Here is a 25,395-nt window from a genome sequence, read left to right on the forward strand (position 1 = left end):
TTTAGAAGCCCAGCCTACCTGTCCTTCAAATCCAGCAATGTCTTCTGGGCAGCTTAAAATTACCCTATATGAAGTTTCATTAATGAAAAAAAACTAAATATAGAGCAGAAAAGTATAAACTTCTCCTCTTTGGCAGGGACTAAAACAATGCAATGTAACCTTATTTTGAGCACTCCATCATATGATGAATGTTTTCTTTGTTTACTAAATGCAACAGCTGAGATTGCATTATAAAACAAAGTATGAATGAAGGCAACTTAAATTCAGTAGAATCTTTGCTTGTTAGAAGTGTTATTAACAAAACTGATCTGGTTTTGGGAAGGCCCTGTGTGTTCCATGTCTCTTTAAAGACTCAACAAAGTCATCTTGCTGGCAATAATGTCTCAAGTTTAAAATGACTTCCCAGAAGCACTTTCTTCCAAATAAAACTCTGTGCTAGATGCTTTTGGTTTGGGACAAATTTGGGATTCTCTATATATTAAGGTGAGTGGTGGAGGGTAATTGTAATTCTGGTTTCTTGGAACTGCGGACTTAGGAAACCAACAGAAGCAGCCACAAAAGCAGCGTGTTAGAATTATTATCCAAGGAACTGAGATTCTGGGCAAAGTCACGGGGGCTGATACGTGCCTTGCTGAAAGGTGTCGGAGCCCCCACACCATACTGAGAGATAGAAACTTGAGGGAGGAAGAAAGAGGCTAGACTTGAGCTTGTCCTTTCCCAAATGATGGAGGACACATGCAACTTACGTTTAAAAGGTTGTAAGGCAGGTAAAGCTGTTTTCAAAGGTAGGTTGAGTACAGCATTTTAAATTGTTTTTATTTGGAGTATAGACTAATCTCCTTCCTGGAAGGCTTTTGTTTCCAGGCTTTGCTGATTATCTTTCCTTCTGTCAAAGGGACTTTGGGTATTTTCACCTATTGGAAGACTTGATTATTAACATTGTTTTGCTTACTATCAAGATAGCAAAACTTCACAAAGGCTGCTTATAGGGGACTGTAACCAAATCATGCTCATAACTTTAAAACAAACCATCACTTAACACATGTTTTATATATTTCTTGTTTTACAAAAATGGATTAATAGTCACAGTTCCCTAAGGAATTTATCATACTGGAAATCTGTCTCAAGAACAGGTGAATGTTGGTTTGTCTCTTTAAAGAAATGAAAGTGGTGAAGGTGCTGATGAAAGAGAGGTTGAAAACATTTTGCCCACATTTAACATCTAAACTTTTTTTTTTTCTTAAATCTTTCAGTATTCTACCTTGTAAATACTGTTATTTGTATATACTGTAAATGATGACGTCGGTGGGCACTAACCGAGCCCGGGGAAACTGGGAACCACCTCAAAACCAAAATCAGACACAGCACAAGCAGCGGCCCCAGGTAAAGAACCCAAGGGATATGGATCCATGGGGTAGCCTTACTGGTTGATACTGGTTTCCATCTAGTGCAGCATCATTCTGTGCTTTGGATTATTAGTTTGGGTTCTTTATTCTTATTTTCTAATCCATGCCTCTTTTCACTTGGGGCCTGATAACTGTTAATGACAGGCTGTGATGCAATGTGCTTAATTTACTGCACTATGAGGCTTGGAAAGAATGGGTCCTGTGCTTTGTATCTCTAAGATAGCACTTTCCTTCATTCATCTGGGTTGTTTTAGCAATACGTTTCTTATTTCTTAGACCTTGCACTTTGACATCCCTCTAGCCAATCTGTCTTTTTTAAAAAAATTTTTTTTTAATTTATTTATTTTATTTATTTATTTTTGGCTGCATTGCATCTTCCTTGCTGCACATGGGGCCTACTCTTCGCTGCGGTGCACGGGCTTCTCATTGCGGTGGCTTCTCTTGTTGCGGAGCATGGACTCTACGCACGTGGGCTCAGTAGTTGTGGCGCACAGGCTTAGCTGCTCCGCGGCATGTGGGATCTTCCTGGACCAGGGCTCGAACCCGTGTCCCCTGCATTAGCAGGCGGATTCTTAACCACTGAGCCACCAGGGAAGCCCTCAATCTTTGTCTTGCCACCTTCTTCCTTTCCTTTGCTCTTCTTTTCCCTAACTTGTCTTTTGTTTTCCTCTCTGGTCTCATTGAGGTCTAATCTGATTTTTCCTTTCCCATGAGGAGTTAGCATCTTTACTATGTTCCTTCAAGATTAACAAATGAGACACTCTAGAGTATTGCTCAGTTTTAAAGAGTAAATTAACCTCCTTGGCACCTGGGTGCTGAGGTTTATGAGTTCTCTCTTTTTTCTTTTTTTTTAAGTTGGATTTAGATATGATCTTTTTTTTTTTTTTTTTAATAACCAGTCTGGTATTTGTTGGCACCTAATATGAATGAATTAATTTGTATTTGGTTATGGTCAGTTAAATTGAATATGTAAGACTAGAACTTTCCTCTTATTCATTTTTCTTTCACTTCTTTTTCCAGGTGAATTTCTAGCAGAATTTTAGTACTTAATCTCAGTTGGGGCTAAAATTTCTGACGTCTTATAAACACACACTGGATACTTGGAAGATATGCTGAGTGTATCCTCAGACTAAACCTTAATGATATTCTCATCCCTAAGGAATAAGAGGGTGGCATTGGTCATTGCAGAATCAGGAACAGGGTTTACACATGACTTTGCAAATAAATGAAATTGAATTAAGGCACAGATGTTTCAAAGTGGTGCTGTGACCCCAGAGTGAAAGTCTCTTTAGCTGTGAACATAGGTGAAAAAGCTCCCTGCTTTTTTAGAGATTGTAGCTTGAAATAGTCACAGCTTCACTCTTTGTTGTCATGGTGGTAGCGTTTTATTAGTTGGGCATTTGTAACAAGGAGAAGGAAATTGGGGTGGGAGATGATGAATATTAACTATATAGGTCCCTCTTATTTCTCTGAACTGTTGTCTCTTGATCATGCTTTCTTAGGCCACTGCAGAACAAATTCGACTTGCACAGATGATTTCGGACCATAATGATGCTGACTTTGAGGAAAAGGTGAAACAAGTGAGTGTATCGCTCATTTGCCATAAGCTGTGGGAAGAGACATCAAGATCAAAGCACAGTTAAATAGAATTGATGCCTACCAGGATATTTTCCACTATAGTATTAAAAGAATTATGAGTGCTTTTATTGTCTGATTGTACCCCTTTGGACAGATACCTTGTTCAAAGAGGTTTTACCTTAATTTTAACCTCTTGTTTATTGAATGACTTTTTTGGTACCGTTGTACAGCAGCTTTGAATAGTTGTGGCATCTAGGAAATGTGGGAAGTCATGGTATCCTGTATGCTTCTGGATACAGAAGCATATCCTGTATGCTTCTGGATCCTGTATGCTTCTGCATTTGACTCTCTATTAGATGCTGTATCGTTCAACTGCTTTATAAATACTTTTGCCCCATCCCTAATCACAGGTTGTTAGTATTTTGCTTTTGGAACTAGAGTACCAAAATTCTGCATGTTTTACTTTTTTAAGCCTGGTTCTTTCAAACTCAGCTGTGTCTTCTCCCTATTTTTCACCTAGTTTTCTTTTGTGGGGAGTGCAAGCTTGTTCATGATGGTTGCTGATCTTTCTCTTTCAGTTGATTGATATCACAGGCAAGAACCAGGATGAATGTGTCATTGCTCTGCATGACTGCAATGGAGATGTCAACAGAGCCATCAATGTACTGCTGGAAGGAAACCCAGATACGGTAGAGTGCTAATAAAGTGTTCTAGAAAGTGGGTCCCTCGTTGAGAGGCTAGTAAATTCCAGAAATAACAAGTGGGGTAACTCACCTTAAAGCAGAGTATCTTATTCAAATAAAGCAAGAAACTGTCTTGGAGCTTATTTGCTGCAGGTTGCAGGTACTTAAAATTTATGTACAATAAATAGGAGAAAACAGATAAAATCAGTTTCTTCTAGTTGGCCTGGAAATAAATTATTCATTCTAGGCTAGTGACTGTTTTCAAGATTTGGTTAGTCTGAGTTAGAGGTGCTATTTAATAGTCTTAGTTACTAATCATGGAAGATTTCTTCTCACATGTTTTATTGCTATTGAACAAAGCCACAGACTACTGGATTCTGATTTCAGAACACTGCCACCAATATCTGCTTTACATTTCACAATACCTTTTCATCATGTGAACTTACTTCTGTTGAATTAGCAGAGAAACAAACTTTAGAGCCTGTTGACCATCCCTGGAGATGATAGGGGATATTGGAGGAACTCTTGCCCTAGAATTTAGAGTTGCTTTCACCTCCTCCTTTCCTTTCCGTTTAATGAGAATCCTGTGTTTTGTTATTGTCTTATTACTGTTTCAAATTGTTAAGCCTCTTAAGAACAGGGATTCTGCCTTACTAATTAATCTTTGGGATGTTCCTGCAGTGTTTAGTAGAGAACTTTATTATTATTTTTTTAATAAGGAGTGTATCATTTGAAGTCATTTTTATTTACTTGGTCTTACTCAGGGGATCTTTGGTTGAGATTGATAACCAGATTTCATCCTTAGAGAGATTAACTTACTGATGTTACAGTGTCACTTTAGCTGAATGTTGGAGGTTTGTCAGTTTCCTTGAAGCAATGGGAAATAATAGTGAAAAACTATTTTTAATCATTGAATTTAAATTTGTAGCTTTTTCTCTTCAAAAGTGTGGTCCTAAATTAGATTTTATATTATGGGCCTTGTTTGAAAGTTACTGCCTGGATAAACAGAAAGCGGTTCTGGTTCATCTTGAGTTTACTCCAGAGTAATTGCCTCTGTATTTTGGAGGGAGTGGGGTAGAGGTGGAGGTGAATCTACTTACACTTTTAAAAAGTGTGAATTTTGGGGGGACTTCCCTGGCGGTCCAGTGGTTAAGACTCTGCGCTCCCAGTGCAGCGGGCATGGGTTCGATCCCTGGTTGAGTAACTAAGGTCCTGCATGCTGCATGGCACGGCTTAAAAAAAAAAAAAAGTGAATTATTTTTATTTTTTTTTGCACAAGTCATATTTTGTTTCACCTTCTAGCATCTCCTGCCTAGTGCTACAAGTCTGACCTTTCATAGTATCAAAAAAGAAAAAAAGGTAGAGAATGTAGGTTTATGCCACAAATAAACCAGCTACTAGTGAAACTGGTGGGAGTCAATGTTGGATGTATTTGGTTGGATGAGATCGTATTAGAAAACTGGCAGTGCCTCGGGAAGATTATAGTAATTCTTTTTACTTACAGAACCCATCTGGTGCCAGCAGCTGATGTATAACCATAGAGAAGAAAAAGGTGACAGGTTTCTGAAACCTATCAGGTTTTGAGACAGAGTAGCAAAAACTCGAAGAACTGTGTCGAGTCTGGTTTCCAGTGTTCCTGATGTAGATTTAGCTACAAGGTTACTATAATTTATGAATGGAAGCTACTGTGAGCAAAAATTGACCTACCAGCTCTAATGTGGAATCAGGGTGGGTTGAAAGAGTAGGCAACAAGGAACTGCCAAGTCCTAGGCAGATACTTAATTTTTAGTAAACTATTTCTTGTGGACTTTACAGAGTATGTAGGTATGCTTTTAGTATAGTTTTAAATTTACTGTTTTTGAACTTAAAAATGTTTAAATTGTGGTAAAATATACTTAACAAAATTGACCAGTTTATCCATTTTAAGTATACAATTCATTGGCATTAAGGACATTCACAGTGTTGGACAACCATTACCACTGTCCATTTCCAGAACTTATTCATTTCCTAATTAGAAACTGTATCCATTAAACAGTTAACTCTCCATTTCCCCACTCCCAGGTTGGGGTAACACCTATTTTCACTACCTCGTGTAAGGTTTTGCCTGTTCTTGGTACCTCATATAAGTGGAATCAAATAATATTTGTCTTTTTGTGTCTTCGTTTAGCAAAATGTTTTCAAGGTTTATCTATATTGTGGCTTGTGTCAGAATTTCACTTCTTTTTAAGGCTGAATAATATTCCGTTGTATGTTTGTAGCACATTTTGTTTATCCACTCATCCACTGGTGGACGCTTGGGATTATTTGGAAATAAGTTGTTGTAGACATCATAGTACTTTATTTCCTAAATTTTTTGGCATGTTTCCCTTAAAGGATACTCTTTTATATGACCACAATATTATTATCAACCCTGACAAAATTAATAGTAATTTCATATTACTATTCCATATTTTCAAAGTCATTGGATATTAGATACCTGTTGCTGAGCAACAGAACACGGCCATTGTAGTTTGGGTTAGATGGTATCTAGGATAGTAAAGATCTGATAGTCTTGGTGTTTGAACTGGAACTTTTATTTGTACATATTTTCTGCAAAAATTTGTAAATCAATGTATTTGTGTGTTTAAAACTTTATAGGGAATTCGCTGGTGGTTAGGACCCTGCGCTTTCACTACTGAGAACCTGGGTTCAGTCCCTGGTAAGGGGACTAAGATCCCACAAGCCTCACGGAGAGGCCAAAAAAAAAAAAACAACTTCAAATTTATAAAACTCATTTTCCTAAGGAATGAGTTTTTGCAAGACTGTTTAGCTCATTTTCCTTACTGTAAATATTCCCTCCTGCAATCTGGAATGAACTGCTTTGAGGAAGGTTGAATCGTATTGTAGCAATTCAGGATGTATAGAGGAGAACACAGTGAATAAAACCAGGAATGGAAGGCTTCCTATAGTCAGCATGTCTCAAGGCCAAGGCTGTGCTTTCCTGACTGCTATTTGGTCTTCTTTTAAATAAAGGAAATTGGTGTTGTGTGAAGGGGCTGGGTTGGGCTGTAGGTAATAGTTGTTTTCCTCCTAAATTCTAGGTTGCTGAATTAGAGAATATACTCAAGAGTCAAATGCTATTCATTCATTCTGAATTCAGAGTTAACTTTTACAAACTTTCAGTTTTCTTTTCTGCTTTATTTGACATGGATAAGGCTATAAAAAACTGGGAGTCACTGAATCCAAAGGGAATTAGTTTTTTCAGCCCAGGAAGCACACTTGAAAGAAAGGACCAGTAAGTAACTAGGTCCTTTGACTACCACGCCGAGTGACTGAACTGGATAGAGATCTCGGTAACCCTTTTGGATGTGATCCCTGCAATCCATTTGCTTATAAGCCCCTCTTCTACAAAAAGGGCTTCAATTTTGCAGTGATAGGTGTAGAATTTGTTTTGAGGTTCTGTCTATACTCTCCACTTAAACAGAAATAAACTAATAGAAGTTATCTTAGGTGTGGATGCTGAGAGGAGAATGGTTAACAGTTGTCCCAGCTTTTATCTCTGGTTTCCTGGTAGCAACCTATATTGATTAGACATGAATGCTCTGCTCTTCTTTAGCATTCCTGGGAGATGGTTGGGAAGAAGAAAGGAGTCTCAGGACAGAAGGACGGTGGCCAAACGGAATCCAACGAGGAAGGCAAAGAAAATCGAGACCGAGACAGAGACTATAGTCGGCGACGTGGTGGGCCACCAAGACGGGGGAGAGGTGCCAGCCGCGGACGAGAGTGTATGCATGGGGCTTTAACAAAAACGGTTGTGGGTTAGTAATATCTAGACTTGAGGGATGTCAGGGCCCTGCGAGGCTGGATCTAGTAACCATTATATCCTTTTGATTTTTTCTTAAAATTATCTGTTCTGAGACCTTGGCATTTCTTGCATGTAGCCTTTTCTAGCAACAGCCACCAGTTTAGCATGAAGTTACCTTGTAGCCGTTTGTAAAATTGTTTGACTAGTAACCATTCCCTTAGTAACCATCATGTTCCATCCTTCCAGCTCATTTTCTCTTCTTTGTTTTTGTCTCCCCACCACCATGTATACATACCATTTATGTACATACTTTCTATTCACTTTGCTCTGGCCATCTGTGGTGTTTTGTTTTGTTTTGTTTTGTTTTGTTTTTAAATTTCAGTTCGAGGTCAGGAAAATGGATTAGATGGCACCAAGAGTGGAGGGCCTTCTGGAAGAGGCACAGAAAGAGGCAGAAGAGGTCGTGGCCGAGGCAGAGGTGATCAGTTTGTTGGTGGGATGGATATTGGGGGCAAGCTACTCTTATTAGTTTAGTAGGGGTCTGCTTTATTTAAAACCAGACAAATTCACATGGACTCTGGATACCTTAATTGTTGAGATGTCATGCAAATTCTAGAGATTACTGAGTGGGCAGTGGGAAGGAAGGTAGATGTCATTTCCTCTGCTCTTTATTGTTGCTATTATTGTATTTGCTTGAGGATCCAGCAGTTTGATCAGCAAAGGAACAACCTTGTCAATAATAATTGTCCTGCTGTGTCATATTAACTGATGTGCTACAGAGTGAGAGAAGGAATATCTGATGATGTCAACCACTTACTTTCCAAAGCTGCCTCAGTTGGTAAGGTGATTTTATATCAACTTCTAAAATATTTCTTTCTCCCTCTTTTTCTCATTCTTTAGGTGGCTCTGGTAGGCGGGGAGGAAGGTTTTCTGCTCAAGGAATGGGGTAAGTTTCATTGATCCAGTGTTAAAGTCTTTAATTTTTATTTTTCCTTAAGCATTACCATAATGTCTTAGCATGGTTAATATCCTGGTATCCTGAGGATAATAGGCAGCTATAACCAAAATGTGATCAGAAAGATTACTGGACTATTTCATCAGGTGTGTATAGGCATAGGGCTTATTTTTGGGAGATAAGCATTTACTACCTGGATTATTTTATCTCATAGCTTCATTTGAATACACATACCTGCTATTTTCCCAAAATCTTCATGTGGATTTTATTGGTGTCCTAACCCAAAAGGGATAGTGGATATATATTAAGCTTATACCATGAAATTTTAGGTAAGCTGGTAAGTGAGGAAAAGTAGGCAGCTTATAGGCTTATAGAATGGGGCCATGGTTGATCTGTACTAGGAAAGAGACAGTCAAGATTCTGATTGCCCTCCTTTTGAGTTAATTTTCACTGGTGCTGCTTAGAGCTCAGAGGCTCTTTTAAGCTTTTTTTTTTTTTTTCCTCCCAGAACCTTTAACCCAGCTGATTATGCAGAGCCGGCCAATACTGATGATAACTATGGCAATAATAGCGGCAATACATGGAACAACACTGGCCACTTTGAACCAGATGATGGGACGAGTGAGTGACTTTTATTAGTTTCTTGTCTCTGAGAATCTAAGGAAATAAATTTTTTGAGGTTATACTAACAAAAAAGTGGAGTAGTTTTTGGCTGCTGAGTCAGAGAGAGAAAGGGGTGACAACTGAATTACAGTGTACTCTCTTCATTTACTGTGTGCCCATGGGCACATTATACATGCTATTTCACCTGATCTTCATCACTATTTTATGAAATAGACATTATTTATCGTCACTTTCCAAATGACAAGACTTAGACTGCAAGAGTGGTTATGAAATTTGCTAGTATTTGAACTCAGAATTTTTTGACTCTAAACGCTCATGCTCTTTCCATTATACCATTAGCTCCAATTGTATTTCCTAGTGTTTCTGTTTGGCTACTTAGCTTTGCCTTTTGAAAAGATATCCAGAATTAATTAATCAAGCCACTACTTGTAAAGATGAATAGGGCCCAGGATCAAAGCCCACTGTCAATTTATTTGTTTCTGCATACAGAGATAGGAGTATCTTTTTCCCTTAATTTTTGGGAAATCTCAGTATCTGGGCAAGAAGGAAATCTGGAGACATTCTGCCTCTCTTTGTTGGATAGTCTTCTGGGTGTGGTAGAGTATTATGGGATTCGCTTTTTTTATTAGCTGACTTTGATGCATATTTGGGTAGCGTATATATGTTTGAGGATATGTTAGGCTTGTGGGATACACCAAGATGTGTTTGGGAGTAAGAGATAACTTTTACTACTTTAAATAAGAGCAGCCTCTTGGTTCCAGAGTACTTCCTTATGAGATCAGCTACCTCTTTCTGGCTGAGCCAGCACATGGAAAGCCTGAGACTTTTTTCCTCTTACAAAGTAGGAGAAGGGTTAATAGTAGAGCATGAAGTAGGCTCTTTGACTCCTTATCCATTTACCTTTGCGTTGCCCCCTTTCAAAGATCAGTTACCTTAATCCTGCGTCTTTAGGAAGGTCTTTGGCACAAATCATTTCTCATCTACTGCCCACAATATGCTGTAACTCAGGTCCTGAATGTTATTTGCTTTTTGTTCATCAAGCTATCTTATAAACTCATTTTTAATACAGATTTCTCATTGGTGGAGACTAAAGTTGAGTTATTGGCAAGCTAGATATCTTTTTGAAGTCCCTTAACCATTTGGCTGTGAAATATCCTCTTCTGTTTTAACTTATTATATTTTGGAGGCATTAGAACTGCTCTTCATTCATCTCTTGATGGCTTTGTAGAGCATTGGTAACAGTCTGAATAACAGATATGTTTCTGAGCTCTAGTTCGTTCTTGGGTACTTGGCTTTTTATCATTGGCAGAAAAGATAATAGAAGTCGAGGGATTTGTTTTTAGTTGTGGATAGAAAATCAGGCATGGAGTCCCAGTCCTAGATTGAAAACCTTAGCTATTTTCAACAAGGATCTGGTTGGGAAAAGAGAGAGGGAAGGAAGAGGTGTGTGTTTATTTATACCGAGTAGAGAACAGCAGATTTGGGAGGCTAGAATCAGAAATCTTTGATTTGTGGCTGAATGAAAAATTATGTGAATTGCTGCTGTCATCTTGTTACTGTGAAAGTGTTGAGTATAGTTTCATGCATTCCCTTCAAGTTTCATGATTTGAACTTACCTTCACGCATGATCTCTTTTTGTGTTTTCATGATAGCAAATTACAAATTCCCTTTTTAATTTAAAAAGAGACTCAAATCTACCCTTAAAATATCCACAGGTACAGTGGGAATTGTGTGTTGGGGGCAAACATTCTCATTCACAAGCAAAATTTCACTGGTTGTTTTTTCTTTTCTTTTCTTTTTTGTTTCAGGACTTGATTTCATTGGGGTTGAGGGGTCAAATTATCCCCGAAAATTTGAGACTGCTCCTGGTATGATACATCCAGGCGCCTAACTGCCCCGGATATTTAATAGATTTTTATGAACTGAAATATCTGTGGATATGTCATTTTTCTGTCTTCCTGCTTTTTATTTTTCTGCTTTTTTCTCTCATATTCTGTGCCTGTTTTTCCTCCTTAAAAAAATTAGTTTATTTAATGAATATTTAACATTTACATTGTCTGTGCTTTTTGCTGATGGAATGGAAGCCCTAATCTTTTGTTCAGAGCATTTGCACTGTTTCTGCGCCTTAACGCTTCCTCAGTGTAGTCCTTCTCCTTAGCCAAGACCATATGTCCTATATAGGAAGGTGTCAAGTAGCTGTCTACAGTCTTCCTTTCCATTCCAGATGCAGTCGCCAGAGTGCAGGGGAAAAAAAATTCTTGCATTGAGAGATAGCCTCTCAGTAGTAAATAACTTCTTAGATCACTTCCAATTCTAGGATTGTGTGTATGTGTTAACCCAGATTTTGGATTCCAATTAGCCAGGGTGGGATGGTTGTCAATGGGGAGGAAAAATGCCATCACTAGAGAAGGAGAGAATGTGGTTTGTAACTTATCTAAACTGAGATTGGACTTTAGTTTGATTTGGAGAACATTGTCATTATTAAGTGGTTTGGAATTTCCCTGGCACAGTTTTAACATTTTCCTGGGAAGGGCATTGCACTGAACATATTTTTCTCTAGGAAATAGGATTTTTCATTATTAAATGTTTAGGAGAATTTCAGACGGTTTTGTAGGTGTTAGAATATTTCTCTTCAGTGACAGTGAAATCTGAATGCCACGCCTTCATTCTTTCATTCTTGTAAGAAGTTTTCTTCATTTGGAGAGAATGTTTTAAGAATTATTAAATATATACTGTTATTCTGAAGAAGAAAATAAGGTGTTTTCTGGTCCTTGCTACACAGAGGTTCCTATTTCTTAGTGTGGTTCTTTGGTTGAAGGGAAGAGTTTTAGGTCTCATAGAAACTCACCTATGTTCCTTAAAAAATGACAGGTTCCTTTTCTGAGGATATGCGTATACGTGAAGCAAAACAAGGGGAATGTGGAAGGTGGTTTGATTATTTACAGACTGTGCCATGACCTCAGCAGGTCAGATTTTGTGTTTTGTATAGTTAGGACCAGTACGGTAACTATTACACATATTTGATTTTTCAGTCTCATCTCGTGTCTTCTGAAAAGAACAGATCCATTGGGGTTTCTTATAGTTAAATCAATACGATCTATAAACTTGACTTCTGCTGAATATGCATTTTTAAATTTAATTTTTATTTTTGGCTGCGTTGGGTCTTCGTTGCTGCGCGTGGGCTTTTCTCTGGTTGCAGAGAGCGGGGCCACTCTTCGTTGTGGCGCACAGGCTTCTCATTGCGGTGGCTTCTCTTGTGGAGCATGGGCTTTAGGCACACGGGCTTCAGTAGTTGTGGCACACAGGCTCAGTAGTTGTGGCACACGGGCTCTAGGGCACAGGCTCAGTAGTTGTGGCGCACAGGTGTAGTTGCTCCACGGCATGTGGGATCTTCCCGGATCAGGGATTGAACCCGCGTCCCCTGCATTGGCAGGCGGATTCTTAACCACTGCGCCACCAGGGAAGCCCTGAGTATGCATTTTTAAATTCAGTTCCCATAGCAGGTAGGTGTCAGTGCTCTCAGTTTGGATTTCAAGCCTTTCCTTCTTCACTGCCCTTTGACTATAATGTGGCAGCCATTTGTGTTCCTCTGCCCCTGCTGCCATCTTTCTTCAGACTGCCTGTAGTATTGTCTTATACCAAATAAGTATAGCTTGCATGTTTCAGTTTAAATTGTCTGCTGCCATTTCACTGAACGGACTACTAAGTCAGAGGACTGAAGGCCCTTAAGAGATTGCTTGGAGCATTGGGTCCATTGGAGTCTTGCTCTCTCTTGCATTTTCTCTCTCTTTCTTACTGTCTCACTCTCTTTCCTATTACAACTGTGTAACAAGAACTGAAAATAGCTGTGAAATCATAATCTTATTAAAACCCTGGTTGTTCTGAGGTATCCCTTTCTAAAAAGTCCTTTCCTTCCTCTGAAGCCCAAGAATCCCTTCTGATTACTAAATTCTGGTTACACTTCTGGCTGCCAAAAGTTTAATACATCCGTATTTTCTGCCTATGCTTGGTACTGGCACTTAAAATTACTTCATTGTTTTTCCTTTATTCCCAGGTGCATGGAGGACTGCAACAGAGGAGTGGGGAACTGAAGATTGGAATGAAGATGTAGGTATTCCCAGGTCATTCCTCATTAGTACCTTCTATCCCTAAGTGGTGTTTAGGGATAGAAAATGGGTATGTTTCTACCCCTCAAAATTCACCCTTAAGATTCTGACCCAAAACTTTTACATCCAAAATAGTGTTCTGAGCCAGAACATTTCACATATGTTATATGAAGGAGACTGGGCATGAACAGGACTCTGTGGAACCAGACTATGGAAAGGGCAAGTGCACTTGTGTAAGTCCAATATCTGATTGTCGGATTTATCCCAGGAAGAGATGGTGGTTGGGTAGGGCACTAGCAATGGAGTTAGGCAGGTAGTGCATTGAGTAACAGCTTCTGGTGGCACATGACTCTCCTTGGAGCAAATCAGTTATTTGGTTCACATTCAGGCATTGGTATATGGTCCTGTAATTGGCTTAGAGATGGGTACAGATGAGAGTTACAGTACCAAGTTCTTAAGTTTACAGTCTGGTTGACTCTGGGACCCCTTTTGTTCTTGTACTAAGTACCCAACGTGGTGATTGTAATTGAGATGAACATGTAGGTTTGGCTATCTTCCAGATTGACTAAACTAGGAAACCTCATAGATGGATGGCACATAAACAAGCTATATGAATTCACTGGAGTAGTACCTGAGTAAAAGAATTTTGCTGATCCCTGGTCACAGTCAAGCTTTTGCTGTGAATTACAGTTTCCCGTGATCATGGATGAACTTTCTTGTACTTGTATTGATTCAGTCAAGACAGAATATGATAAGAGGAAATGATGTGTCAAACTGTTTTGGTTTTCAGGCCTGAGTTTTAAAATTCTGGATGTATCAGCATCAGAGGGTGATTCTTTTCTATTGTAGCAGAGCTAGACTGCTTTGTGAATACTTTCTAAGATTTGGCTTGTCTGCTTAACCACCTTCCAGAGAATGATGTATTTGGGGGAGTGGATTCCCTGTTTTTAGAGGGGAGATTTTAATCAAAAAGTTCTTTTAAAAAATCAACTTTTGGGGAATTCCCTGGCAGTCCAGTGGTTAAGGACTCCACGCTTTCACTGCTGAGGGCCGGGGGTTCAATTCCTGGTTGGGGAACTAAGATACCAGAAGGCCAGGCAGCATGCCCCCCCCCCCCAAAAAAAAATCAACTTTTGAATAGTAGGAAGATTTATTCTCTACAATTGCTTACCTAATTTTAGTGTTTTATAGTGGAGAGACTAGGTGTAGCAAAGTCAGTTTTAAGGCAAAAAATGCCTTAAAAAAAAAAAAAAAATATATATATATATATATATATATATTTGGTTGCACCAGGTCTTAGTTGTGGCAGGCGGGCTCCTTAGTCACGGTTCCAGGTTTCCTTTAGTTGGGGCTCGCCGGCTCCTTAGTTGGAGCACGTGGGCTCCTTAGTTGTGGCATGCGAACTCTTAGTTGTGGCATGCGTGTGGGATCTAGTTCCCTGACCAGTGATCGAACCCAGGCCCCCTGCATTGGGAGCACGGAGTCTTATCCACTGCGCCACCAGGGAAGTCCCCAAAAATACATGTTAAAATTATTCCTCCATATATCAACTCATCAGCACTTGGGCCCTTACTGCTCAAAAGCCAAGAATTAACTTATTTCTGTCTTCATCTTGGCTGTGATCTTCCTTTCTTTGAGAGGAGTAGTGGAAGATAAAGTATGGTTTGGATTGAGGTAGGAGTTGGGAGCTGTAGCGGGAAAATATAAAGGGGCTTTCTCTGTTTTTCTGTCTAGCATATTCACCTTCCTGTAAGTTCAGTGCACATATTATGTGACTCCACTAGATTTTATTGGGTTTCTTGATTCTACCCTCTCTTTTGATAAAACCATTGTGCATAGATAGAAGGGGCTTGAAGGTCAGTCCATTCAGGATTCCTTAGAGTAGATAGTTCTCTCTTCTAAGGGTTTTCCCCTTTTTCTTGATGTTGAATTCCCCTTACCTATGCCAGGTTTCTGACTGAAACCTACCTAACACTAGGAGTGACTAATTCCTCTGTTTTCCAGCTTTCTGAGACCAAGATCTTCACTGCCTCTAATGTGTCGTCAGTGCCTCTGCCTGCGGAGAATGTGACAATCACTGCTGGTCAGAGGCAAGTGTGTGGTATAATTCAGTATCTTTTCCCAAGGGTATCTGCTAAGTTAGTTGTAAAGAAGAGTGGCACTGGGCCTCTTCAGACTCCCATGGTGTCGGTAATGATGATAACCAAATCACATTAGGGTCCTATTAAGTTGATTGGTAGATTTGTAAGAGTTGATATTAGTAATCTACTGAATGGAAATCCATATATTACAATTTTAAAGCTAACTCTCCCCCAAATAGCCCTTTAATACATAGGTCAGCCTTGTCAGCATCACAGGTATTGATTAAAGCTTAGAACTTAGAACTTGTAGTTAAGTCAGGTAAAGAGAAGCTGAAAGTGGAAAGTTTTCATATATTTCTGAATTTGCAGAACTGTTCAACAGTTTCATCTCTTGCTTAATAGTTACGATCTTTGCCTGCTTAGCCCACTGAGTATGGTGATAATTTTTTTCCCTAGGATCTGGCTTATGAAATTTTTAGAACTTGAACATAGGTATTGGGGTCAGTAGAGGGAGATGACACTTGTCAGGGAATATTTTTATCCCCTGAAAGACTCTTGGATTATTTCTAGACCTGGGTATGATAGCTGTTGATTCAGAATGTCCTAAAGAGAAGTGCGATAGGAATAGGATGTTCAGGATGTCATTACCAGAGGTAATTTGTTTTTTGTTTTCATACATCTTTGCTGGAGTATAATTGCTTCACAATGCTGTTAGTTTTTGTTGTACAACAAAGTGAATCAGCCATATGCATACATATATCCCCATATCCCCTCCCTCTTGAGCCTTCCTATCCCGCCCCTCCAGGTCATTGCAAAGCACCGAGCTGATCTCCCTGTGCTATGCTGCTGCTTCCCACTAGCTAGCTATTTTACATTTGGTAGTGTATATATGTTGATGCTACTCTCACTTCGCCCCAGCTTCTCCCTTCCCCTCCGCCGTGTCCTCAAGTCCATTCTCTATGTCTCCGTCTTTATTCCTGCCCTGCCACTAGGTTCATCAGTACCATTTTTTTTAGATTCCATAAATATGCGTTAGCATACGGTATTTATTTTTCTCTTTCTGACTTACTGCACTCTGTATGACAGACTCTAGCTCCATCCACCTCACTACAAATAATTTAATTTCGTTTCTTTTTATGGTTGAGTAATATTCCATTGTATATATGTGCCACATCTTCTTTGTCCATTCATCTGTTGATGGACATTTAGGTTGCTTCCATATCCTGGCTATTGTAAATAGTGCTGCAGTGAACATTGTGGTACATGTCTCTTTTTGAATTATGGTTTTCTGAGGGTATATGCCCAGTAGTGGGATTGCTGGGTCATATGGTAGTTATATTTTTAGTTTTTTAAGGAACCTCCATACTTTTTTTTTTTTTCCCCTATGATACCAAGTATCTGTGATTTTTTTTTTCCACACCAATTCTGCAATTCTCTGACACCAGCTGGGTGTTCTGACACTAACTCTCCAGAGTTAGCACAGACCCAAGTTGACCGCTCAGTACCACAAGACTGCCTTTATTTACTTCAGAGGTCAGCTGCAAATGGGCCACCTGCACATTTCTGCCCAGCCGACTACAAATTTGGGAGTTCTCACAGCCCCCTTCTCAGGTTTAATAATTTGCTAGAATGACTCACATAACTCAGGAAAGAGTTTTACTTGCTGTCCCTGGTTTATTATAACCAGTACTCAGGAAGAGCCAGGTGGAAGAGATGCATAGGGCATGGTATGGGGGTTGGTGGAGCACAGAGATTCTAAGCCCTCTCTGCGTGTGCTGCCCTCCTGGCACATCGATGTGTTCACCATCCCAGAAGCTCACTGAACCTCATTGTTCAAGAGTTTTTAATCAGAGTTTCATTACATAGGCATGATTGATAAAGTCATTGGTGATTGAATTCAATCTCTAGCTCCTCTTCCTTCCCTAGAAGTGGGTGGAGTGTGATGGGGCTGAAAGTTCCAACTCTAATCACTTTCTTGGTGTTTCTGGTGACCAGCCACCTTCTTGAAACTCTGTGAGGGGTCCCACCCTGAGTAACTTTATTAGCATAAACTGGTTGAAAGAGACCAATTATGAAAAACAAAAGACACTCCTACTACTCAGGAAATTTGCAAAGCCCCTAGTATATATTTTCATTATACCACAAGTAACTTGAAATTTTTTAAAAATTTGGGGAAAAATTCCCCAAACCCTTCTTGTTCCAAAGCTGCTTGAGGATGCCAGCCAGCATTCTAGTATGTGGTTTTATATATTAGATATTGGTAATGACAGGTATTCAGTATTAAAATCATGGGTAAAAATTTGTAAATTTTGGCCCAATTATCGAGCTGCTGTATTAAAGTTAACGTTTGATATTTCACTAAGTTAATTTCACTAAAATTAAAATATTTAACATTATTAAGGTTGGCAGCCTCATTGGAGCATAGGTAGATACTGTTGTGGCTCTTACGCATCTGTTATTTTGATGAATTAAGCATTTCAGGGCTTTGTGTTTCTGGGGAGTGACTTCATTTTGATCTAACCATAATCTGAGTTGGGTGTTGGGGAATGCTGGAATGTTCATTCTTCATCAAGCTCCCATCTCTCCACCAGAATTGACCTTGCTGTTCTGTTGGGGAAGACACCATCTTCAATGGAGAATGATTCATCTAATCTGGATCCATCTCAGGCTCCTTCTCTTGCCCAGCCTCTGGTGTTCAGTAACTCGAAGCAGAGTGCCATATCACAGCCTGCTTCAGGGAACACGTTTTCTCATCACAGTATGGTAAGTAGGAAACATGGTGTATCCTAACCAAACTTTTCTGCAACCCCAGCACATACATACAGTAATTCCTTTCAGTGATACCCAGAGGTTTGGGGCAAGATAAAGCGTCTTCTTTTGTCTTCCTAAGCTGACTTGGGTGTAGAGATGTCGAGTTGGGTAGTAGGGGATAGCTCTAGGAGAGGACTTAGCTTTGGACAGACTGAGTCATCTTATAAAAATGAGTTAGGAGACTTCCCTTGTGGTCCAGTGGGTTAGACTCCACGCTCCCAATGTACGGGGCCCGAGTTCGATCCCTGGTCAGAGAACTAGATCCCACATGCATGCCACAACTAAGAAGCCCACATGCCGCAACTAAGACCCAGCGTAGCCAAAATAAATAAATAAATAAATAAATAAATTGTATTTTTTAAATGTGTAGACTTTTAAAAAAAATGAGTTAATATCATTTACTGAATACTTATTGTGCGAACATTGTTCACTTATTCTTTTTTTTTTTTTTTAAATTCTGAAATATCTTTTTTTAAATTTTATTTATTTATATATTTATTTTTGGCTGTGTTGGGTCTTCGTTTCTGTGCGAGGGCTTTCTCTAGTTGCGGCGAGCGGGGGCCACTCTTCATCGCGGTGCGCAGGCCTCTCACTGTCGCGGCCTCTCTTGTTGCGGAGCACAGGCTCCAGACGCGCAGGCTCAGTAGTTGTGGCTCACGGGCTTTGTTGCTCCGCGGCATGTGGGATCTTCCCAGACCAGGGCTCGAACCCGTGTCCCCTGCATTGGCAGGCAGACTCTTAACCACTGCGCCACCAGGGAAGCCCCCACTATTATTCTTGAAGAGTGAAAATCAGTGACAACCAATTTTAATACTAATTAGTATTAGTAATACTAACTAAACTTTGATGGAAGGTTGTAGCAGTTCCCTGTTTTTTGTTTGTTTGTTTTTTGTTTTTTGGCTGCACTGTGCGGCATGTGGGATCCCAGTACCCCGAACAAGGATTGAACCCATGCCCCCTGCATTGGGAGCACGGAGTCTTAACCCCTGGACCACCAGGGAAGTCCAGCAGTTCCCTGTTTCTTGAGAGAGCAGAATTGTCATATGTATTCATTTAAACCAGACATTTCTGAGCTAGGCTTCTAAAAACTTGGGGTCTTCCTGAATCTGCCCACTTACTAGCTATTTCTCCCTTTCTCTCTAAGTGGGGATAAGAGTGCTTGCTGTGCCTATCTTCCAGGGCTTCAGGAAGATAAATAAGATAATGGGTAAAGTCTCCACAAATGTGGAAGTAATGGTATTGGTTATTAACAACCTAGAGCACTTATGGCAAATGACTTGTTGATTCAGAATATTTTTTAAAATTCAGAGTCATCAATTATAGCAAAGGCTAAATAACTAAACAAAGATGGTCAGTAAATCCTAAAAGTACTGCTTTTTCTCTCCTCTTTGCTTTTACTTTCCTGTTTATTTTTTGGTGGAGGGTTACTATAGTTGTAAGAGGTAAGAAACTACATGTGTGCATATACTTTTATTTTTCTAGTAGTAAGGTTATAGTAGTTACTTCAGCTGTAAAACTGCTAAGTCAGCCTCTAATCCAGAGCTGTTAGGTTTTTTAAAAAATAAATTTATTATTTTTGGCTCTGTTGGGTCTTCGTTGCTGCGCGCGAGCTTTCTCTAGTTGCGGCGAGCAGGGGATACTCTTCGTTGTGGTGCTCATGCTTCTCATTGGAGTGGTTTCTCTTGTTGCGTAGCACAGGCTCTAGGCGCTTGGGCTTCAGTAGTTGTGGCACAAGGGCTCAGTAGTCGTAGCTCATGGGCTTAGTTGCTCTGCGGCACGTGGGATCTTCCTGGACCAGGGATCGAACCCGTGTCCCCTGCATTGGTATGCGGATTCTAAACCACTGTGCCACCAGGGAAGTCCCACTCTGTTAGCTTTTAACTGTTGTCTTAAAATAGTTTTTTGTGTTAATAGTAATTTGGTGGTTGATATTCTGCCATGTATGAGTGGTCACAGGAGAGAAAAGGTGGCAGAGAAGGGAGAGGAGTGTTGGGACTAAAAAGAAAAAGAAGGAAGAAACAAAATGGGACAAATGTCGTAGGAAGATATAATGAAGATCAGAAAATAACTATCAACACCTGAGATACATGACTGGAAAATGGGTTAAGTGCTCTGTGTTGCTTTTAATTGCCTTTAATGTCTGGAGTTGAAGATTTACACCTAAATCCAAATTCTCATATCAAAAATAAGTTTTCAGTATACTTCCACTTTAACATTCTGTTTAATGTGTATCGTGTGATATGTGAAACTAAACGTAAGTACTATTCTTTTTTCTCATTACCTGTGTTAATCAGTATGCTATTTAATGTAGCTCTTTTCCATTGAGGACAGAGGTTAGAGGATTAATTTCCCTTGAAATTTAATACATGTAAGTAATATAGGAGCCTTTCCCCATTATCATAATATATGAATGTTAGGTAGTTTTCTATACCTTCAGTGTTTCACGCTTGCAGAATATTTGGTAATCATTGCTGTGCGGGATCATCTCTCTGCCGCAATCCTGTACTTTCAACTAGATTTCCAGTGTTTCTGTTCTTGTTTGTATAGTCTTGGGATACAGACTGAAGTGGGGGAAAAAAGTCTTACCTTGGGTTGGACAGATTGGTTTTGTATAAGCACCGCTTAATGATGAAGATCATGATGTGCTTAAGTAAGAACCTAAGAGAGACTAGACTAAATCTCCTTGGAGGTTCTTTAGAATAGTCAAGGCCACATGGTTAATCTTCTGGTCTAGGCTGGTAGTTTTACTTGGTAGTAGGGAATAGAGAGAATCCCCCAGAAACATTAAGAGTAAACTTTGTTTTGTCATCATGATTACCCTGTAGAACTTGGATATACACAGAAAACAAGAAAATCATATTGACTCATTACTTGATCTTTTAGTGCAGAAGTTGAGATAGCCCCTTAACTTTGCTTCTTTGTCTCTATGCTAGTTATTAGAAACATTGAGATGAAGCTCAGTTAGCTGTTTTTGTTCCTTTTGAGCTGTTCAGTGGAAGGGGCAAAGATTTTAATGGCTGAAGTGAAATTTTATATCACCTTCATGTTAGCTTAATAATCAAGTATTAGTTGATTTAAAAATTCAAAGGGGAGAAAACCCCTCATTAAAGGAGTCCCTGAGAAGGAGGGAGGGGAAAGTGATGGTAATGGTATAAATTTTTTTAAATTTATTTTTGGCTGCATTGGGTCTTCGCTGCTGCATGCGGTCTTTCTCTAGTTGCGGTGAGCGGGGGCTACTCCTCGTTGCAGTGTGTGGGCTTCTTATTGCAGTGGCTTCTCTTGCTGCGGAGCACGGGCTCCAGGCACGCGAGCTTCAGTAGTTGTGGCAGGTGGGCTCAGTAGTTGTGGCTCGCGGGCTCTGGAGCGCAGGCTCAGCAGTTGTGGCTCACGGGCTCAGTTGCTCCGCGGCATGTGGGATCCCCCCGGACCAGGGCTCGAACCCGTGTCCCCTGCATTGGCAGGCGGACTCCCAACCACTGTGCCACCAGGGAAGCCCCAGTAATGGTATAAATTTTAATGGCTCTTATTTTTTTGACTGCTTGTTATGTGCCATGCACATATTAAATGCTTTATATAGTATTTGTTTAATCTTCCTGCACCTTTATGACGTACTACTTTTATTCCTATTTTCAGATGAGGAAAATGAGGTACAGACCAATTACAAGTAATTTTTCCACAATTATTTAACCAGGATTTGAATCTAGACAGTCTGAGTCCAGAGCTTATGCTGTAATGGACTATTCTATTTGGTGACATTCTTTTTTTAAAATTTTATTTAATTTATTTTTATTTCTGGCTGTGTTGGGTCTTCATTGCTGCACGCGGGCTTTCTGTAGGTTTGGCGAGCGGGGGCTACTCTTTGTTGCGGTGCGCGGGCTTCTCATTGTGGTGGCTTCTCTTGTTGCAGAGCACAGGCTCTAGGCGCGTGAGCTTCAGTAGTTGTGGCACGCGGGCTCAGTAGTTGTGGCTTGTGGGCTCTAGAACGCAGGCTCAGTAGTTGTGCACACAGACTTAGTTGCTCCGCAGCATCTGGGATCTTCCTCGACCAGGGCTTGAACCTGTGTCCCCTGCATTGGCTGGCAGATTCTTAACCACTGCGCCACCAGGGAAGCCCTGGACATTCTTTTTTTTAAAAAAAATATTTATTTATTTATATTTATTTTTGGCTGTGTTGGGTCTTCGTTTCTGTGCGAGGGCTTTCTCTAGTTGTGGCAAGTGGGGGCCACTCTTCATCGCGGTGCGCGGGCCTCTCACTATCGCGGCCTCTCTTATTGCGGAGCACAGGCTCCAGACGCGCAGGCTCAGTAGTTGTGGCTCATGGGCCTAGTTGCTCCGCGGCATGTGGGATCTTCCGAGACCAGGGCTCGAACCCGTATCCCCTGCATTGGCAGGCAGATTCTCAACCACTGCGCCACCGGGGAAGCCCCCTGGACATTCTTTACTTGTCTTACCTATGCTGGCTCTTAACCAGGATAAGTGTTTTGCTTTTGTTTGTTTGTTTTTTGAGTAGCTGAACAAGGTTGCTTGGCTGTGGATTTCTCTAATCTCTGTGTTGATCTACAGGTGAGCATGTTAGGGAAAGGATTTGGTGATGTCGGTGAAGCTAAAGGCAGCAGCACCACAGGCTCCCAGTTCTTGGAGCAATTCAAGACTGCTCAGGCCCTGGCTCAGTTGGCAGCTCAGCATTCTCAATCTGGAACCACCACCGCCTCCTCTTGGGACATGGGCTCCACCACACAATCCCCATCGCTGGTGCAGTATGGTGAGAAATATGGAAAGTGATTTGAATTCTTTAAGCATTGGAGCATTACTGCCAAGAGGCTGGCAGGAGTAGGGGTGGAGAATGTGTTCTGAAGTGAGGAGAAGGGCAGCCAACTGGCTCTTTTCCCACAGTGATTTCCCCTGGTGAGATAGGCTCAGTTGAGAAAGCTGGGGAATAATAAATAAATACGTAAGTTGAGGCTGTATATCTCTTTCATCAAATTTAGCCCTGTACACATTTGCAGTCTTCTGTTGACCTGAGGATGTTTTGGGTTTTCCCTAGGTTTATCTTCAGTATTTGAAAACATCATACTGCCTTTGGGCTTTTCCATTTTAGGACCTTACACTTTAAACATGGACAATTCCTGGATTCCTTTCTTACATAGGCAGGGTAATAGTTTTGATTTGATTCGGTTCTACTTAACAAATAAAATCCTATGATTGCCATCTATAGAAATGAGATTAAATCTTAAAAGAGGACCTGTTTATATGACTTTCTGATTCCTGGGACCCTAATTCATGGCTCTAGAGCAGGATAATAGCATTTTCTTGAGGTTCACGAGCACCTCTGGCCTCATGCTTATTGGATTTCCTCGTGCAGATTTGAAGAACCCAAGTGATTCAACAGTGCACAGCCCCTTTACAAAGCGCCAGGCTTTCACCCCATCTTCAACCATGATGGAGGTGTTCCTTCAGGAGAAGCCACCCGCAGTGGCTACCTCCACTGCTGCACCTCCACCTCCGTCTTCTCCTCTGCCAAGCAAATCCACCTCGGCTCCACAAATGTCTCCTGGGTCTTCAGACAACCAATCGTCCAGCCCTCAGCCGGCTCAGCAAAAACTGAAACAGCAGAAGAAAAAAGCCTCCTTGACTTCTAAGGTATATTTGAACTTTTAGATAGATATTATTTTAGGGCAAAGGGGTGTGGGATTTGAGAATTGAGATGGTAAGGGTGTAATTTGGAGGTTTGAAGCAGAAGTTTTTTATTAGTCTTACAGTAAGCTTATAGTAAACCATTACTTTTTCTTCTCTACAGATTCCTGCTCTGGCTGTGGAGATGCCTGGCTCGGCAGATATCTCAGGGCTAAACCTGCAGTTTGGGGCGTTGCAGTTCGGGTCAGAGCCTGTCCTTTCTGATTATGAGTCCACCCCCACCACGAGCGCCTCTTCAAGCCAGGCTCCAAGTAGCCTCTATACCAGCACGGCCAGGTAGAGGAAACAGCCGTCATGAGACTTCTTTTATCAGACCTTCACCAGTTTTTCTAAATCTCTTGCTGATCCCCAGAACTCTGGACAGGCCAAGCCTCTGATTGAGTGAGGGAAAAGTATCCAATTGTAGCATTTTGTTGAGCACTTTAAGATATTGTTACTAGGTTTTTCCTAACTCTAAACAGAAATGTATCCCTTGGGCACTTCTAGAATATCCAAGCACAGTTCTTAGAGACGTGTTCCCCACCTTTAACAGAGTACCTTGGCATCTACCACAGCTAAAATTGCTTTTGACACTTTTAGCCCCTTGGTGTGGACTTAAGCCTACGAAGGATGTAGCTTTGAACTCCTAGGAAGGAGGTAACATTAATATATTACACAATTAAAAGAAACCTTTCCAGTAGAACCTTCCCTGCCTCCTCTGATAGCTATCAGGGAAGGCCATCTTAAGCAGTAGAAAATCCTGGAGGAATTCCAGAGTACTAGGGTATTTTTTTCAATCCTTAGAATTTAAAAATAGAGATGTCTTGCCCCAGCCTAGCTCCTTTGAATCATAATTGCTGTTAATGCATATGAATATTTTAAAAGTTCCTTTCAAGAGAATTTTACTTCATAGGGTTTTTGAGAGGGCCAGGAACTCAGAATTCCTTAAAATGAACATGAGCAAAAGGTGATTTTTCCCACGTTTAGGGTTCATGTTATGATGGTATCAAAGGGACCAAGAGTTAGTATATCCTTTCTACTGACTTTTAGCCTCTTTTTCTAATAACAGCAGGATGTAAGGAAACAAGAATTTTTTCTCTTCCTTTAAGAGTTGAAAATGTTTTTAAACTCGATTCTTAGCTTAGATCCCTGGCTCTATAGGAGGTGGAAATTCCTACTGTTGTCAAGAGAAAATTGCGGCAGTTTTTTATTTGTTGCTGGAATTTTTCTTTTTGATTGTAATCAACTTACACAAGTAGTAGATCTCCACTGTTTTAGTATCAGCGGATCTGCTCTATTCATTACTCTCAGATTTTCCTTCTCCGTTCCCCACAGTGAATCTTCATCCACAATTTCATCTAACCAGAGTCAGGAGTCCGGTTATCAGAGTGGCCCAATTCAGCCGACAACCTATACCTCCCAAAATAATGCTCAGGGCCCTCTATATGAACAAAGATCCACACAGACTCGGCGGTACCCTAGCTCCATCTCTTCATCACCCCAAAAGGACTTGACTCAGGCAAAGGTATTGGCTTCACGAACCCCTGGGCATTGGTTAGGAGAATAGTGGGCAAAATCTCTGAAATATAAGTGTTTTACTTCTTGACAAATGGTGCTAAGACACCTCTGAAGTGCTGATTGAGAACCTGAACCACATTTTTGTGGTTGGTGAAATAAAAGTTCTCTTCACTAAC

At 40.4% G+C, this 25,395-nt stretch overlaps 1 protein-coding gene across 24 annotated transcripts in view; it reads left to right on the forward strand.

Annotated features, from left to right (window-relative positions):
• UBAP2L (ubiquitin associated protein 2 like) overlaps positions 1-25,395 on the forward strand; it is a 44,270-nt gene that overhangs the window by 3,242 nt on the left and 15,633 nt on the right. For 13 of the 24 annotated variants that reach the window (XM_036857880.1, XM_036857869.1, XM_036857902.1 and 10 more), the window contains exons 2-16: positions 1,254-1,383; positions 2,909-2,986; positions 3,563-3,673; positions 7,263-7,431; positions 7,834-7,929; positions 8,352-8,397; positions 8,915-9,027; positions 10,839-10,898; positions 13,085-13,137; positions 15,141-15,226; positions 17,809-17,980; positions 22,592-22,790; positions 23,391-23,668; positions 23,826-23,998; positions 25,037-25,226. In XM_036857880.1, the coding sequence (XP_036713775.1) occupies positions 1,294-1,383; positions 2,909-2,986; positions 3,563-3,673; positions 7,263-7,431; positions 7,834-7,929; positions 8,352-8,397; positions 8,915-9,027; positions 10,839-10,898; positions 13,085-13,137; positions 15,141-15,226; positions 17,809-17,980; positions 22,592-22,790; positions 23,391-23,668; positions 23,826-23,998; positions 25,037-25,226 (1,914 nt within the window). In that variant the 5' untranslated portion in view covers positions 1,254-1,293. Of the gene's footprint in view, positions 1-1,251; positions 1,384-2,908; positions 2,987-3,562; positions 3,674-7,262; positions 7,432-7,833; positions 7,930-8,351; positions 8,398-8,914; positions 9,028-10,838; positions 10,899-13,084; positions 13,138-15,140; positions 15,227-17,808; positions 17,981-22,591; positions 22,791-23,390; positions 23,669-23,825; positions 23,999-25,036; positions 25,227-25,395 lie in introns of those variants that run through there. The other 11 variants (XM_036858060.1, XM_036857995.1, XM_036858007.1 and 8 more) reach the window with 2 other exon arrangements.

This window comes from Balaenoptera musculus, chromosome 1 (assembly GCF_009873245.2).
Source record: "Balaenoptera musculus isolate JJ_BM4_2016_0621 chromosome 1, mBalMus1.pri.v3, whole genome shotgun sequence".
NCBI classification, from domain to species: domain Eukaryota; kingdom Metazoa; phylum Chordata; class Mammalia; order Artiodactyla; family Balaenopteridae; genus Balaenoptera; species Balaenoptera musculus.